The 17636-nt window shown below is 44.9% G+C and overlaps 1 protein-coding gene across 3 annotated transcripts in view; it reads left to right on the top strand.

Moving 5' to 3' along the window:
• The window catches only part of LOC119404704 (crustacean hyperglycemic hormone), an 83478-nt gene extending 69042 nt beyond the window's left edge, over positions 1-14436 (top strand). For 2 of the 3 annotated variants that reach the window (XM_037671347.1, XM_037671349.2), the window contains 2 exons: positions 2745-2980; positions 13626-14436. In XM_037671347.1, coding sequence (XP_037527275.1) covers positions 2745-2980; positions 13626-13734 — 345 coding nt within the window. In that variant the 3' untranslated portion in view covers positions 13735-14436. Of the gene's footprint in view, positions 1-2744; positions 2981-4113; positions 6225-13625 lie in introns of those variants that run through there. The other variant, XM_049418983.1, reaches the window with a different exon arrangement.
• The last annotated feature ends 3200 nt before the right edge of the window (positions 14437-17636 follow it).

Raw genomic sequence — 17636 nt, 5'->3', positions numbered from 1 at the left:
AATTGCCCTTAGTTAATTAACCAATTCAACGCTATACAAAACACTACAACGAGCGCCACATGACGGTAGACCATATGCCGTCGGCTTCATTCAGTCGCGGTTAACCACTTCTTTTTTAATATTTGGTTCTGCTTACGTGAAACGTGTACACTTATTCAATTTGATTGTTTAATACCGAACCGCCCTGCTTTTCGCTTATATTCATTTTCCTTGTTTAGGTCACGTATTTTTTGTTTTTTCACTTTTAGAAATCAGCAGGTAGCAGAGCTAGAAGTGGCAATAGTGTGAATAGCAGCGATATCCTGCGACGCTTTCTGCCGGTATACTATATGTCTGAGACGTCTCTGGGTGGTACAACTCCTCTCGGAGGAGAAATGGTGCAAGATTGCACGTTAGTGAATATGTTGCTAACGAACGCTTTACGCCAGCTGGTAAGTAGAATATGAAAACCCATTGCAGTTTATGTCCTGAATGAATTTTGAGCACTGACTCTGTAGTTATCGTCTTCAAACGATGCAAGAAATATCGCTACCAGCGTTGCTGCTCTACAACTGTCGGGTGATGCGGTATTGCGAAAACGGTAATACGCTTACGGACAAGGTAAGACTGCACAGCAGCCATCGCGACATCGTGCCGAGGCTTCGTAATGGTGTTCTTGCAAATAGATGGCGACCCGCTAGCTGATCGCCAAGTAGAGCAGCGACACCCATCAATTACAGAAGTGTGAAGCAAAAAACCACTGACAGCGCAGTGTATACACCAGAGCACGCCTGTCTCGCACCCAGGCTGCTGGCGAGCCGAGCGGATACTCACGCACCCAGACGCCGGGCTGACCGGGCTGCCAAGGCGCGCGCGGGCTGCACCAAGTAAACAGGGCAAGCGGCAGTTTCTGAGACTTTAAAGTCCGAAAAGTACCCGTTCACGCCGCTTCAGCGTATCAGAGCTCGTCTGGGCACTACTGCGTTGTCTTTGGATGACAAAACAAGGGAATATTAGCGTTGTCTGCGGCGATTACGACGCGCCACGGAAATAGTGCCGGTGCGGTGTTTTCAGCTTCGCCGCGAGTGGATAACTGTGATTCAAGCAAAAAACTAGGAGCCGAGTGAAAATGCGCCAGTAATGTACACTAACTGCGTGTATTCCGCATTGTGATGCCCACCTATTTCATTTTGCGAACCTAATTTGCGTGACACGCAGCTGGGTTAATTGAAGGCAGGCGCGGGCTTTGTGTGGGGGTGCACTTCATACCTTTGAGCGTTTCCTTTGACGACAATCTAGTGCAAGGTAGTGCTTTTCAAGCGCAAGCAATCAGCATGCTTTGCCACGTTCAACGTAGTATTAAGCTTTAGTGCTTTTGATGGCATCCACGCCTTCGACATTTCGTCTTCAAAAGGTAATAAATGTCACGGTGCTCCTCCATATCTGGCCAGAATTTCGTGCTTTCATTTCAGTGTTTGATGTCCCCAAATTTATTTGGACACGAGGCATCCAGCTGCACAGAATACATATATTGGCACGTAAGTAAACAGTACTCGCGCCAGTGTCCTTTACGTCACAGGCGTAGCTAACCGGCTTGACTAAGAGTAGCACAGTTTCGCTTGTAAAGCACCGTCGTTACAAGACTAAAATCGCGCAGGTAGCTTCCAAAAGGGATCGCTGAACGATACTGCAGGCTATACTCTCTGATAGCACGCTTTTGTGAGCAAGACGCATTATTGTAAGAGCGCTCGTGAAACAAAATTACGTTCCGCGAAACTACCCGTAAAGCGTCCTTTAATTATTACGCGATGCATGCTGAAATAATGAGTTTTCACAAAACTTGTGCACAACTTGTAATATGGGGCAACAAAACATCGTTTCACTCTTTCGTGAGCTGCAATGCAATTAGGATTCACGCGTACTACAGCAAGAACGTTTTTTTTTTACAATTGTAACAGCGTACGTATCTGACGAGGTTGCTTCCGCAGCCCACTCAGCACGTACTGTATACATTGTGGACTTGCATGAGCAAGATGTTCTTGATGTTCCAATAAAATTAGTGAAAATGTCCAGGCTAGAAAAGACGCGAAACACGCTCTCCGACGGGCTGAGTTTCGGGAGTTTCACGTTTGCTCTGCTTAGCGTCTGCTGGCGTGGCAGCCCGCGCATGTTGTTTCGTCGCGTGTGCGATAGATGGCGCGACGCGCGATGCAAATATGGCGATGCGCATGGAATTCGCTGTGTTTTGGTCTATAAAGAGCTGTCATATTAAACAGCCAAAGAAATCTGAATAATTTGTTTCATAATGAAACGAGTGTACTTTCAGCAAGAAGGATGGAACTTTCGAGATACAAACAGGCATTTCAATAAAATTATACAGAGTTGGTCGCATTAAGAAATTTTCCAGTAAACACATTTGTAAATAGGTCTTTGCTGCTTCACTATATCGATCTATAATAGTAAATTTGCAAATGTATCGAAGTATCTTAAGATACAATTGGGAAGTATCGTATCGGATACAATTATTGCGCTAGTATCTTGTATCTGTATCTCAAATACTTCTTGTCCGAGTATCTTGTATCGTATCGCGATACAATTTCAAAGTATCTTTGCCCAGCCCTGGCTAGTGGCTAGTGGTGGATGAGTATTGGCTGTTTTTCCGTAGAAAACTCTTACGTTGCCGGTGTGTTCTGGCCCAATTAAATCGCACTATGGCGCATATAAAACCTTACCCTATTTATTCTCTCTCTTTTTCGTATTCGCAGATGAGTGCCAGCTTCCCGGTGGTGCCCGCTCGTTGGCTGGCGGCTGCGCTGCTCGTGTGCTCGTTGGTGGCGCTGACGCAGCCCGGCGGCTGCGCGGCGCGCAACCTGCACAAGCGCTCATTCGTCGAGCTCGGTTGCCGTGGCAACTTCGAGCAGTCGTACCTGGCCCGCCTCGAACGGGTCTGTGAAGAGTGCTACCAGCTGTACCGCGAGCCGCAGGTCTACAACCTATGCAGGTACGGTATCCAAATTTTTAACTGGCAGCTCAACCTCGATATAACGAAGCTATACCAGAAAGCTGAACCTCGATATAACGAATCGTCGGATACAACGAACGATCGATATAACGAAGTTAAAGCAAAAACAGCCCACGTTGGTAGCAGCGTGATTGCGAAAAATAACAGCTTATAAAAAATTTCGGATACAACTAGGCTGCTTTTTTTTTCGTGTTTGTGACGCGACATTGTTATAGAGACTTTCGAGTGCATGACCTATTGTGCACTAAAAACTTTTTTCAGGAAGTCGACATAACTTGAAAGTTCTTTCACTAAAGCGAGAAATTTGCTAAATTGAGTTTTTTTAATTAAACGCTTTGAATGGTCATGCGAATAAGATTTATACAATAGCAGGAAATTTCGTTTGCCTAAATGCCCACTTACCATAAACTTCGAGCCCAGTGAGCGTGCCTCTGTGTAACTCGGCTTACTTGTTTCCCTCTCTCCCTCGTCCTCCTCTCCCCCTCCTCCTAAGAAAAGAGAAAAGCAAGATCGTTAAATTGTACAAGTTGTTTAGTTCTGTTCATTGTTTCACTGTTATTCAAACCGTTATGATCCACAAACATGTGTACCGGAAATCGAAAGCGCTTCTTTATATGAAAAAAAAAAAATTATACAAGCTCTCAGGTCTAACTGAGTGCCCGACTGATGGTCATTTCATTTTCCTTAAATATAATGTTACAGCTAGTCTCGAAGTTAATGTCAATGTAAATCTCACGGAACCCATTATATCTGCAACTACGGCACGCCGAAAAATAAAATAATTTGGCAATCTAGACAGAAAAAAGTGAGCTGCGTTCTAATCGGAACGATGTCCTTATTTTCTCCATCTGGACTTAAGTCATTTATAATGCTGCGTCATGCATGGCGACTTCTATATATAGGGTGACTATATACTGTTCCCAATCTGTCTTCTTTCTTCGATCTGGGCCGGAATAGTTACGACGAGTTACGCTATGCGAACGCGAAGCAGGCACACAGTGTACTACCACCGCGTTAGGGTGCGACTTGGACAACTCGTCTAACCACAAAGTTTTGTTTTTTTGTTTCTCTTCGTTTCCTTGCTTTGGCCCACCAACGATCGGTCACAACAGGGGCAGCTGCTTCAAGAACGAAAACTTTGACCTGTGCGCCGACGCCCTCCTACTGAAGGACGAAATGACCGACCTGCGACGCATGATCAACTACGTCTACGGATGATCCCGGACTTCTAGAGAACGCAGCATCGGCCGCGGTTCACAGGAGGCAGTCGGAGAGGGAGGAGAGGCCGAGACAGCGTGTTCGTTATAGAGACTAGAACAAAAAAAAAAGAAGAAAGGCTTGAGAGAGAGAGAGAGAGAGAGAGTACAACATTGAGATAAGATATCGGAGAGAAAAAAAAAAACTCAGCCTTCCTCTCTGGCTCCTTCGACTTCTAACGATAAAATAGAAAAAAAAATCAAAAACAAAGCGACAAATCTACGAAACGACACAACGAAATAACCTCCCGAGCAACGACAGCACGTCCAACGCCCCATCGAAACATCCGTCCACGACTTAAGAAAAAGAAAGAGACAGCGAACATTGTTTTATTGTATATTGTAGAAGTTATTTATTATCGACTGATTATTAAGACATCATATTGAGTACGAAGCATGAACGATCGTGAGTGTACTGAGCGCATGCGATGTACTTGTTTTTCATTTTGGTCTGTTCTGTTCTGTTGTACAGTAGCCGCCGGTCATCGTGAAGTTCGTAAGGCGACGCCGTCGGACGAACTTGTTCTTTGAAGCCCTACGTTATTCTCCCTTTGTTTGCTTTTGTTATGTTTTTTTATCGTTGCACAGTGTTGCTCGTATGAAGCCATGTGCTCCGCTTGAGAGTGAGTTCGTAATGGCGCCCGCGTATAGCGTCGAGTTAGTCGATGCGCATCGAATCTCGGCTCTGCATCGATTCGAGGGAAGCGGCTCGTTACGAGCGAGCGAGCGCCGTAAGAGCGGCTTGCGAAGCCTGAACGACGATGCCGTACGGTGACGATAACTGCTATGTTCTTGGTGTGGGGGTGCGCGTGCCTTTTTGAGGCTCGAGGTTCGAATGCCTGTCTGCCCGGTTTCACTGCGGGGGCGAGCACTGTAGGTTAACTGCGGTGATTAAAACAGCTGAAGAAAAAGAAACTGGGGTGCAGACCGTGAAAACGAGTCTCGGAAAACCCGCACCGCCTCATTAAATCCGTGCAGTACGGCGTCAGCTATAGGGATCACGTCAGCTAACTAAGAACAACGACGAGGGTAATGCTATCTTACTGTTCACATCTAATCTGTTTACCGGTGACATCTGTTCATTAGGAGGATTGAAGATGAACATAGGGATCTCCTCTGCCTGTGACGTAGCGTCGGTTCTCGTTCCTGATTGGCTCTCAGTGAGTTGCACTTAACAGACCAACACGCCTAGTACTAGATGATGTGACATTTGACGCCTGCAGCGGCTGCAATAAAAGTACGAATCTGTGATATCGGCATGATAGGTTGCAACCGCTCCCAACGTGAAAAATTAAACATGAGGATGTTATTGATACCGCGGGAGCAAATTAACGATGCATTGAAATACTAGCGAAATGTTCAAACACTGTCTGTAAATGTGATACTTGCGTGAGGGCCTATTTCAAAGTGAACTGGTTAACGTTTTAGATTTTATCAGTTTTATCAGTAAACATCAACGGTTGCAAAAGTTCTAGCTGAAGCTTCCGAAGAGACTCTCCAGCACTGCTTTTCGAAAGACTTCGTATTTAAAAAAAAATATACCGTTGAAATGTCGGAAGTAGAACAACCAATCAATCAGTCGCTGAGTGCTTAAGACTGATTTATAAGGACGGTCGCACGGATAACCTCGAAGGTTTCTGCTTTCTCACACCAAGAGCATAGCTTCACCTAGGATCTGATAGCTATCTGATAGCTTGTCGTTTGGACGTGTTCCTATTTAAGCAGCTTACACCTTTTATTTTGTCCTTGTTCATTTCTGTTCATTTTGTACATACCGCAAAGAACATTGCATTTTCTGTACAGAACGACTACACTATTTTAGACGATTGCATTTTTTGCTGGTCACCGACTGAGATTACTTGAGACTTTTTGTTCTTTTTTTCTGTAAATGTGTTTTGTTGTTTTTAACCTCACAACATTTTTTGTTCTGTCTTCAGAGAGAGTACGCTTGTACATAGAAAACAAAACGTGTTGAGATTTTCGCCCTTTTTTTTAGTTTAATCCATGCACGCCATGTGCACCCATGTCTTCCGAGACTTGTATTTTATTGTATAAAGGAAATATCGAAGGCGAATACATGCCTTTTTTATGTGCTTAGAAAAAAAAGAAGCAGTATTATTTATTTAATATACATATCTTATTCGCACGTCTTATTTATGTTCTAAGTTATGCATAAACATACACAGGGTGTTGTAACGTGAAAGTTGCCGAAGGTTCAATGACAGAGAGCCGAGAATCTAAAACGTCTCCGCATAATCTTTGCAAAAACTGCATCTCAACCGAAAATTCATAGCATGGCAAAATTGAGTGAACACGCAACGCGATTTCAATAACGACTTTCCTAAGGATTGTTGTAATTTTCTCCTTTGTGACGTCACTATTTTGTATACGTTGAAAATTGAGGAGCGATTTTGTTCGGCATGTTGATTCATTCCTTTGTTCGATTCTCTACACTTATTCGGTTCGCCCGATATTTTCGTTCCTACGCGATTTATAAACGTGTGCTCAGGGTGGCTTCAAAGGAGAGGCATGCCGAAGGGATTTGAATCTGTGTGAAATATGTTTTACAAAACGATGTTTTTAAAAGCACGTAGGAAATTATGGCATTTCATATGTGGGTCGTTCATGTCACGACATATCGATTTCGAATGTATTCTGTTCTGTCTATTCAAATTGTGGATTCGATGCATTTATATCGTAGGCAAAGAAATTTATATAATTGCTGCGACATTGCTTTGCAGATGCTGTTCTTTTACACCTTGTGTACATGCGTACGAATTTTTTCATTTGTGTTCATGATTTCCTGGTGGAAAAGAAGAGGAGAATTGTGCGCAAACGATAAAACGAGAATATAGATTATATATATTTACACATGAAGCAAGAAAAAAATCCAGAAAAAAAAAGAGAATCTCGGGAAAATGTTCCGAGATGAGAAGGAAGGTGTCTCCCGCAAACAAGAAACGGGAGCGTGAAGACAAAAAAAAAAAAAAAAGGAACAAGAGAAATAAACTTGAAATATGCAAGTCACACATTGCGTTCAATTATTTCGTCTTTCTTTCCTTTTCCTTCTTGAGTTTCAATTTTGTTCAACGATTTATCATCATACCAAGGCTACATATTACCCTGTTTGGATTTATACTTAATTCTGGCACAGCGCGCGGAGAGCGCCAAAAGCGGCAAGTGAAGGCGTGTGGTTCGAACCCCGTCGCCTGAAAACTTTCAGGTTAATAAGAAGCTAATTCGTAAACACATTATCCTGTACTGAATGCCGGTTTACCGGAAAGGTGTACGGCAGCGACATCTTTAGTGGTAATAATAATAATTTATAAATTTTTTGTGCCAAAACCACGATGTGATTATGACCTTAACGAAAACCAACAGAATGAAGCCCGGGGACGTTAATTGTACTGTTTTAACTCTATTGCAGTAATTAATATTATATGCATGTGAATAAAGTAAAGTGGACGAAAAGACAACTTGCCGCCTGCAGGGATCGAACCTGCAACCTACGGATAACGTCTCCGACGCTCTACCAATTGAGCCACAATGGCGATCGTCCTCTCGTCCACTTTATCGACTAGTTATGTGCATGCAAACCTGGCAGTGTTAGCGCCGCTCGAAGCCATGACGGCGAGTGTGGAACACTCTTTTTGCCAGCTGGCGTCACATAGCACGTGATCTTTTTTTTTTTTTAACGAGCGCACAGCTGACCAATAAGCCCCCGTATACAACCTAAATGATTTCTTCGCAAACGGACAGCAGGACTACGTGACACGTATCGCGCAGGAATTAATTCAGTCGGTGGTTTCCGTTGGTGCTCGACGCATTTGCGAACCGTATTTTAGTCTTCAGCTAATAGTTAAAAAATGTTGGGTGATTAAGCATAATAATGAGCTATTCCTTAATTTAAGTTGAACCCTCTTCGTAAGGCTCCACGTTTCTGCCCCTAGGTAAGTACCGGTATGACGCAGCTGCTGTATACCTTTATCTCGAGCAATAGCGGTAAACTACCATGCAGCTAGTTAAGTGGAAAATAAACCATAGCCTGAGTATCTGTAGGCTAGTGCGAATAGTACGCGTTCGGTCCGATTGGCTTCCGACGCGCCTTTCTTGGGCCAAGTCTTGGCCTAAGTTACATGGGACAACCTGTATACTGCATACCGCGAACGGCTCCGGTAACACGGCGATTAATAAAAGTTAAATTCTACGTGTAAACTATACGGTAAACATCTCGTAGCCCCGCATAGCCGTGAATGAAAGTACGCAAACGAGGATCGGGCGTGTTGGTAATTCCTCTGGAGGACGGACCGCAGTAATTAGGACGCAGACAAGAAGGACGCGTACAGACGCAAGGACAAGGTCGGTGCTTGTCCTTGTCCCGCCCTATCACAGCGGCGCTTGGTTTTCAGTATTAAGGTCGTGAATACATACAAATGTGTGATGCATCTCTGAAATACGGTGGCCACAAATAGTCGCGTAGCCTGCTTCAGGTGATTACGTTTCGCAATCTCTAGTGTATGTAAAGACCTCGACTCGTTCATGTTTATGACCAACAGTACCCTAACCGTTTCTTGCTCATCTGACCTCTGATCGGTTAACGCTCCCACAAGATTTGAATCCCTGCAGCGCTTCCTGCGAAGCCCGAGGACGCGGGTTCGATTGACGGTCACGGCGGCCGCATTTCGATGGGGGCGAAATGCAAAAGAACACCCGGGTGCTTAGACTTAAGTGCACGTTAAAGAACCTCAGGTTGTCGAAATAAACCCGGGGCCTTCTACTACGGCGTACCTCGGAATCATACAGGTGATTTTCGGCACGTAATAGAAGATAATGAAAATGTTTTAAAGATACACGTTCCGGAACTGTGGCTCTGACTAAGCTCTGCCAGCGCCATCTTGTTAAACTTCCTTCAAACGCAATGCCTTGAAAACATTTTTGCATTGTGTCGTTATTCTTGCTTTATCAATAAATAAACAAATAACAATGCACTATTTGCCGTAGAGATCTTGTTTCCAAAGGCGTTTCACTGAAAGGTAAGTAGAAAATTATCGTTGTAAACCGTGAAGGTTACAAACGCGGCAAAAAAAAATTAATCAAATGGAAAATCTGTATGACGATCGCACAAACACTTCGCTATTTGAGGCCCGAGGATAAAAACCATTTCCGAGCAAATATTCGCGGAACAATGGTGCACGCGTCTGCTTCAACTAAAGTCTGGAATCTACTCAACACATTGTAACGGAATGTCGCCCAACAAGACACGTGGACGGGTTGCATCTATCAGAGGCTAGCATTTTTGAAGCGAATGAAAATATTTACTGTCGAGCGGTTTGGATGAGCGAAAGAGGTTTTGAGCCATCGTCATCAGCCCGCCCTATTCCCACTGCCACGCCGAAGGCCTTTCCCAAGTGGTCTCCAACGCAAAATGCCCTGCCCGAGCTGATTCCGTTATGAACTATCATCATCGAGAAGGGTATGTGCCATAGAAAGGGCAAATCCCACTACTCACCAGACTGGTCCACTAAAAATTAACAAGGCGGCAAACACCGATTAAGGTTTCCAGACAGACGTAACCAGTAATTGATAAAAGCTTAAATAAACCGTCGGGATTAACCCAGTGACAAACACCGTGGCCGCACGTTCCAGATTCGCTGAAGCATCTGTACGGAGTGCTTCAGAGGTACGTATACGACGAGAGAACACTACAGGGAACGGGAAATGCAATAAAATGTGAAACAAAATGAAATGCAACAAAAGGAACAAAATGTCGCCTAGCGCTGCCATTTGAAAGAACGCACTTCCCATATCGCGTGCATGGATCATTTCTGAAAGGAATTTGGCGTCGCGATTCGAGAAACATATCGACACTGATCTGCAGGCTGACTCAAATATGGACGCCGATTCTGAAATACTGTGAATTTGTTCCACGCTTATGCTTCAAGACATGGTGGTCCTACAAGGTGCCCCGCAAAAAAAAAAAAAAAAAAAAAAAAATTGTTTGAGGCGAGTCTAGCCACTGTAACTTACCCGAACAAAGCGTTATTAATAGCAATAGGCGAATAAATAATGAGTACCAAACAGCAAAGCCACAAACATTTTATTCCTTGTGAAGGCGCGGGTCGCTAGCGAAACGACCGCGGGACGCGCTAGCTAAGCGACCGCGAGCCGCGTTTTTGAGACCTCTGATCTATTAGCTAGGATATCGGGTTCGTTCGTTCCTTCACTGGTGAACTCTACTATCTTCTTATCTCAGAGTTACGCCTATCATTACTGGTAACGAAAAAACAAGGGGGGGGGGGGATCGGTCAAGGATTCCTTTTTCTTCGTTAGACAAAACCTAATGAAATCAACAGACAATGAAACGTAGGAAGATATATGGGAACAATGCTTGCAGTCTTTTAACTGTAGTAATTACGATGTAAATGTAAAGAAACTTAAGTTGACGAAAAGACAACTTGCCGCCGGTAGGGACCGAACCTACAACCTTCGGATAACGCCTCCAATGCATGGAACGAGATTAATATAACAGGAGTCGCTAGAGGCACAGATAAAAGTATAATATAGAAACATAGGCTTCATGGAAGAAAAGATCCCGAAAGGGACAGCCAAAATTTTAGACTATCATGGATGTAGTGACACCTGTTAAAACAAATAGGCTATAGGTGACTATTTTTCGTCGCCTAGGCCGTGTTCAAAAGGTCTGTCAGTATAGATGATCTTCGTTACCACTAGTGTATGCAAGTCTGATAGGTATTACATGGATTTGCCCGAACTTCGCTTGGGGTTTTAAGACGTATTTGTAACGTGATTTATCGCGTTTTTTTTTCTTTTAAATTCTAGAAATCGCCCCTTTCCGTACGCATATGAAGGCATTGCATAGTTCTTGCGCACATGTTTAAGAATCGGAAACTGATTTTTTATAACTCAATATTCGGTTTTAAAAAATTAGTTTCGTACAGACTATTCTAGGCGAAAAAGCTAAAGTTTATGGGCAAATCTATGCACCAACCACGATTCCCTTAGCGACTGCAGAGCATGCATACTTTCATTTCACCTATGGCACCTGGGTTATATGAGGGTTATAAGTAATTATATCTAGTAAGACATAAATCTAGTATATCCGGTTATATCTAGTAAGATATTGTTAATCACGGTGCACCAGCGTGTCTGCGCTGCACACCACTGATATGCGGCCATCGCAACTGGTGAACGAACCCATGACTCCGTAAAAGAAATAAATTGACAGTCCCAAAAATATAAGGCGCTACGTAGCGGAGGATTCGGAAATAACTTTGACAACCGGGTGCTCCGTAACGTGCACCTAAAACTAAAATTCACGGACGTTTTTGCATGCCCTCCACAACGAAACGCGGCCGCCGTGGCCGCGAAGCGGACCCACGCCCTCGTGCTGAACTGCGCCACAGCCACTTGGCTACTACAGCGGTTTCATGACGTCGTGCTCAGCAGGAAAACGGCGCGGCCACTAAACGGGTCGTGACACGCGTCTGCGAAAGTGTGCTGGCACGAGCTGGACGGTAGATTATCGTTGAATGGAATCCAAACATTAATGCAAGACTAAACAAAGACGAGAGTCGTGACTGCGTGTCTTCACTTCGTTCTGTCTTAAAAACACTGTTCAGTACCTGTTGTAACGGGTATCTAACGTGCGCAAGACCTCCTCAACTAAGGTTTGAGGTAAAAAACAACGCTATTCCTTGTTGCGCAACCATTCGAATGCTTGAAGGAAAAGTTGAGCGATGGCCTGGGAAGCGCTAACTGCAAGAAAATCGAAGGAAAACTGAGTACGCCACCGTGCGTAACGTATTAGACAAAAAAAAAAAAATGCGAGAAACGAAAGTACTGCCCGACGTTGTTTTGTTATCACTGGAATCACTAAGGGGTGTGGTTTGTAAGCCAATAAAACGAGGAAAAGCTTATATACTGTATAGATAAGCCTGCTGCACGCTTTACTGGCTGTTGGCCCCGAAATAGACGCAAGAAAAATCTACCTAACGTGCGCGCATCAGGGAGGAAATAAGGTGCAGTACAAAAGAGACTTGGAGAAAAAGTAACCCGTAAAAAAAGAAAAGAAAAGAAAAGAGAAAAAAAAATGAAGTCATTGTAACGACTGGTGTATCGCCCGGCTGGAGGAACAATATCGCGCGGTAAACGAAAACAGCCGTCCACACAGCGAGGCTAACGCTAAATACTATTGTCTTTTTGTGTTTTTTTTTTCCTCCAGTCGTGAAAGATAGAATGCACAGCGCGGATTGGTTATGACGCGGAAATTTTCGAGATGCGCGCGCGTGCTGTGCGCAATATATGGGTCAACTTTCCGGTAAAACTGCCGAGGTCTGCTGGGGACAGATTGGCTAAGCCCCTTTGGTTAATGCTATAGAGCGTATAATATCGTTTTTGTGTACCGTCGTGTCCACAGCGACACACTATTCCACTCGTAAATAAACGCTAGTAAGACCTGACTAACACTAGTTCTTCAAGCTCACTATATGTGCGTATTGGGCCTTCCAATAGTCACGACCTGGGTTACATTGTCTCCGGCTATAGCGCATATGACTATGGCTGAGCTAGAGGCTGCGGATTCGATTCCGTGCTGTGGTGGGTGCATTTAGATGAGGGCGATATGCATACTTGTGTACTAATATTCGGTTGCACGCCAATCAACCGCACGGAGGCGGTCGAAGTAACATAGAGTGCCCCTCTATACGGCATAGCCCGTGAATATGCCGTGGGTTTGAAACGCAAGACCCCACAAATTTAATTAATTGGTGAACAGGACCATGCTCAGGCCCCCGGCGTGACACCGCCCTCCTTGGACGAATATCTCTCTCGAATATTTGTTACTACTTCTGATTTAACGTTGTCTACCGGATTGCCCAGCTTAACTTGGTAAGAAAGCCGTCCGCGTAAAGCGGGGGCATGAGCCAAACGTAACCTGCGCATGCGCGCAGAAATGCTGCAGACCTATAGCCTGTCAATCCTAATGTCCACTAGGGATTTCTGACCATGCAGCACATATTTCTGACAAATTCGATCATGCTGCCGTGTGCATAACGTTTTCTTCTTTGATTTTTTTTTCTTTGCCTCATGAAGTTAGTAGCGCCTGTGTGTGCACCACGCCTTCGACTCATGCGCATTCCTGTGCTCAGGCCACGTGACCACAAATAAGCCCACACAGAGCTGCCTTTTCTTTCGCAGCCAAGAATTTCCTTGCAGTTAAAATTTTTATTGTTTTAGAGTGCAGTGCCGCTTCATTCCTGGTGCAAGCCTGTTACACGCCCTTAGTTCTGGGGCTTCAATGACATGTTCCCCTGCCTTAAGTTCCTGCTTGCTTCTTTTCATCTGCGCAGGGACAACTGCTTCAAGAACGAGAACTTCCTCAAGTGTGCCGAAGCGCTGCTTCTAAAAGAAGAGATGGACAGTCTCAAGAGCAAGGTGGACTACCTCTACAGTCGCTAAGCAAGAGTTCAACAAAGAAAGAGACCAGTGAGAGAAGGGCCACTTCAACCGGCAATCTATTTTTTGAGTTGTAATACACTCAACGCGCAAAAAAACGCCATCCGACCATACCAATACCGCCCGAAAACGCAACCACCATCACCGCCACCCCGATACATCACTACGGAAAAACAACGCTTGCAAGCAACCATGGGACGGGAAATCTCCACCGCCATCTGCCTCGTAGAGTACTCTCTAAAAAAAAACATATTTTGCTGATGCCTGCACCCTCGAGAAAACAAGCACAACCGGCTGCCTGCCGCTGCGTCGGCGCGCGGCGCCCCCAAGCGTCGGGAAGGAGCAACACGTGGTCGCTTGGTGCGAGGAGCGCCGCTTTTGCGTCCTTCTGCGTCTGTGCAAAGCTGCACTGCCTCTGCAACCTCGAGGACTTTATCTTTTGGCTTAGTTCGAAGCGTAATTTGAGTGTTCCAGTGCCTGCCAAGAATTGTTAATATTTATATTTCTGTTTTCTGCCGTGATGGTGGCAGCTCGAAGCTGTAGATATAAAGATAAAGAACTATTATATATATATTAAGATTTTAAAAGAAAGGCGATCTAGTTGGTGCTTTTTATGCTCTACACGCGTGTTCATCGTTGTTCCGTTCGTTTATGCCCTCCATTTCCCGACCTTACAAAGTTCAATAAAAACAGGAAAAGCAAAAACGCGTGTTGTGTGCACTGCGTCGGATTGATGTTTAAGAAAAGTATTGATGCCGGGTGCCAAACCTGCGTCACGTGCGTATCATATATATGTGCTAGTTTCAAAAAGCTTTTAGAACAGACGGGTGTGCTGCATATATTGAAAAACTCATACATTAGAAATTCAAATTGAATGAATGCGATGTTACTGTTATGACAGCGAGTATCAAACAACATCGAACGTTAGCTGCCACTCAACCAACATCCATCATTTCGCCATCACATCGCAAATACTCGCCCGTGCTATAGATAGCTTGCACGTGACGTCACGGGCGCAGCTCCTCGACGTACTGACACTCCACGATGGCGGCTTTGGTGACAAACAAGTCAGTCGCAGTTAACCTGCTTCAACGCGGCTGAAAAACCTTTTGTGCGTGCAGTAACGAAGGAACCTGCGTGTGATGTTTTGATAATAATCATGTGACATCGCAAACGTCGCGTCCCCTCCATGCTGGTGCTCCATCCCGGCAGTTTCAGTGACGTCAGTCAGTGCAAGCTATCGAAAGCACTATTCACTATATACTTTAGTATACTTTAGTACAACAGTTGTTAAATTTGATCATAAATCATGTACACAATCCCCGTGATCATACCTTGTTACATAAAATGTGTGTATAGGGCACTGCCTTCATAAATGAAGAAAGCAGATTTTAAGGTGGCGGTTCCACTACCACCATCTTGCCAATAGTTCGAAAAACGACAACAGACGACGCCACTCATCCACGTTTGCAGAAAGCGAGAAAATTGCGCGCGCAAGTATGGTCAGCGTCGCCTCGCGCGTGTTTTATATGTTATATGTCGCGCTAGGTGACGGAAATCGGCCGACAAAAAGCAAGGAGCACAAACGCGGACGGCGTCTTTCACCTACAATCGGGGCCAACTGTTGGCGTCGTTTCAACGACATGACGATAAGTGCCCCAGTTTGTAAGGACAAACGCTCGCTTCCTATTGCAGCCCTTGAGAAAGGACAGCGCAGCGTCTAAATACAATCGCTTGAGAACAAAAAAAAAAAAACACGCACACACACGCACACTGGAGCGTACAACAGCGTGCACTCACACACGCACACACACACGCTCTCACCCACACACACGCGCTACGCTCTCACTAACGCACTCACTCACATACTATAATGTGCCTCAGTGAAATAGTATTGAACAAAACATCAATCAAACGCTTCGCAGCATTTCAGTGGAATTGCACGGCCGCTACTAAAACAATCATTTTGGTTCATTTTAGCGAACGTGCCAGTGACTTTTATAGCATCGCGCGAGCGCATGTCTTTTGTGTGTGTGTGTGTGTGGGGGGGGGGGGGGGGGCGTGCATTTGCTTATTACAATTGGAGGAGGAAAAAATGGACAGACAGATTTCAGCAAATTATAATTCGAGAGTTATCTGCGAAATTTCATCCTCTCAAACTGCAATAAACGGTTACCAAAATAAAGTACATCTTGATGATCAGTTGAACACATAACTACCACTAATTACCGGAGTTAGAACCTCCTAGAACACATGCTTCTGCCAGCGAGACGTCTGACAATGAATGCGTTTGCATGAGGAAGGAGACAGTGATTTTTCCATGTGAGGCATGATTTTTTTCTCTTGGGAACCGTAATAAACCAAGATGGTTTGTGCGTTGGAGGGCAAGACACCCCGTTATTTTCGTCTCTTTGTTCTCATTTGTAACCTTTCGCGACGCTGTGCAGGCGCGTTCGTGGTCGTCTCGCACGAGCGTTTACAACGATGAAAGCCAGGCGCAAGACGCGCGTAGTCACACATACTACTGACTGAACTTCTTGTATAGCTTCCACAGCGTTGCATATATTGTATGAAACTGAGTATAGGTACATCGGCCAGCGTAGGCGTGCACACGAGGGGGCTGGGCGCCCCCCTCCCCCCTTGGGAGGGAGAGAATACAACATTTATTGGTAGAAATAAGTCGCTATTGGGGGTGGGACTCCTAGTCCGGAAGACCATTGGCTCTTGCCGCCGCCCGGGCACGACGGTCGACCAGGGCTTGTTGCTGCACTGGGTCAGAGCTGGACAGGGTCGCCTTGGGGGCTTACATGACCGGTCATGTAGGCTTTTACAGAATCCAGTTTTTATTTATGCTTGTTCGATAAAAGCATGAATACACTTATTTGTTGTGGAAAGCTGTGGTTTTTCTTTATTTTGACTTACAGGCACCATCGACAAGTTTTCCATTTAGGTTGCCGCAAAAGTTTTTCAACAAAATGTTCGTCAGTAGCATATGTATCGGCACTATTTTGTTCATGTGGCCACTCTTACGTGCGTCTAAGTCAGGTTATTATTCGTTGATCAGACATTGCACTGTCCGCATTGTACTTTGCTACGAACTAGTTGTTATCCGATCATTAGTAGTAGTTCTGGCTACGCAGCAAGCCGCTTTACGACAAAGTAGCAGTGCGCAACAGCGTTATCCCCACTAGGTAGAGTAGTCCTCCTCAGTCGAACTGTTTGCTGACACCGTAGCGCTCATTAGTGGCAAAGACAGTGATCGTCTTATCCGAAGTGAGTGCGTCTTTTCACAAAGCACAATATAACTTTTCCAGGGTCCCGTACATTGAATATTCTGCCACGTTGACTAGAACGTTCTGCATCTTCAACAAAGTCTCGCTTCTGTCGCATCGTTGCAACTAGGATGTAATTACCTGATTGGGTACAACTTACCACTACTGGTCAGTGGAAGTTGTCGGCACAGTGCTCGACAGGCATACTTTGAAAATTCCGGCAATGACAAGCTTTCATACGTTCACCATCGTGTCCCCTTTAAAGCGGCGCTACATACATATCATACATAGCGTCCTTCCTTTCACAATTTGGAACCTCACAGGCACGAAAACACTCAAAGGAACGCGCAAAACACGAGCTGCTGAACTACAAAGATATGCACATTACTAAAGACGTGCCGAGGAACACTTGTTCTAAGAACGCGTGACGAACGCGCAATCTTCCTGCATACCGAAACCATTTGCCGCTTGATGAGACCGCCCCACCTGCTGACGTGGGGCGACAGGAAAGGGTTTATCACTAAGCCCTCCTCCTTTTATGGTTGGTGTTTGTTACGCGCGGCGACTAGACTTAGCTAGTGAAGCAAACTATGAGGCCTGGAGATATAATTCATGCCTTTTCTACCCGTTTTA

The sequence above is a fragment of the Rhipicephalus sanguineus genome, chromosome 9 (genome assembly GCF_013339695.2).
Source record: "Rhipicephalus sanguineus isolate Rsan-2018 chromosome 9, BIME_Rsan_1.4, whole genome shotgun sequence".
In the NCBI taxonomy this organism is placed as follows: Eukaryota; Metazoa; Arthropoda; class Arachnida; order Ixodida; family Ixodidae; genus Rhipicephalus; species Rhipicephalus sanguineus.
The sequence above is the reverse complement of the archived record's forward strand: the minus strand, read 5'-3'. Positions and strand labels throughout refer to the sequence as shown.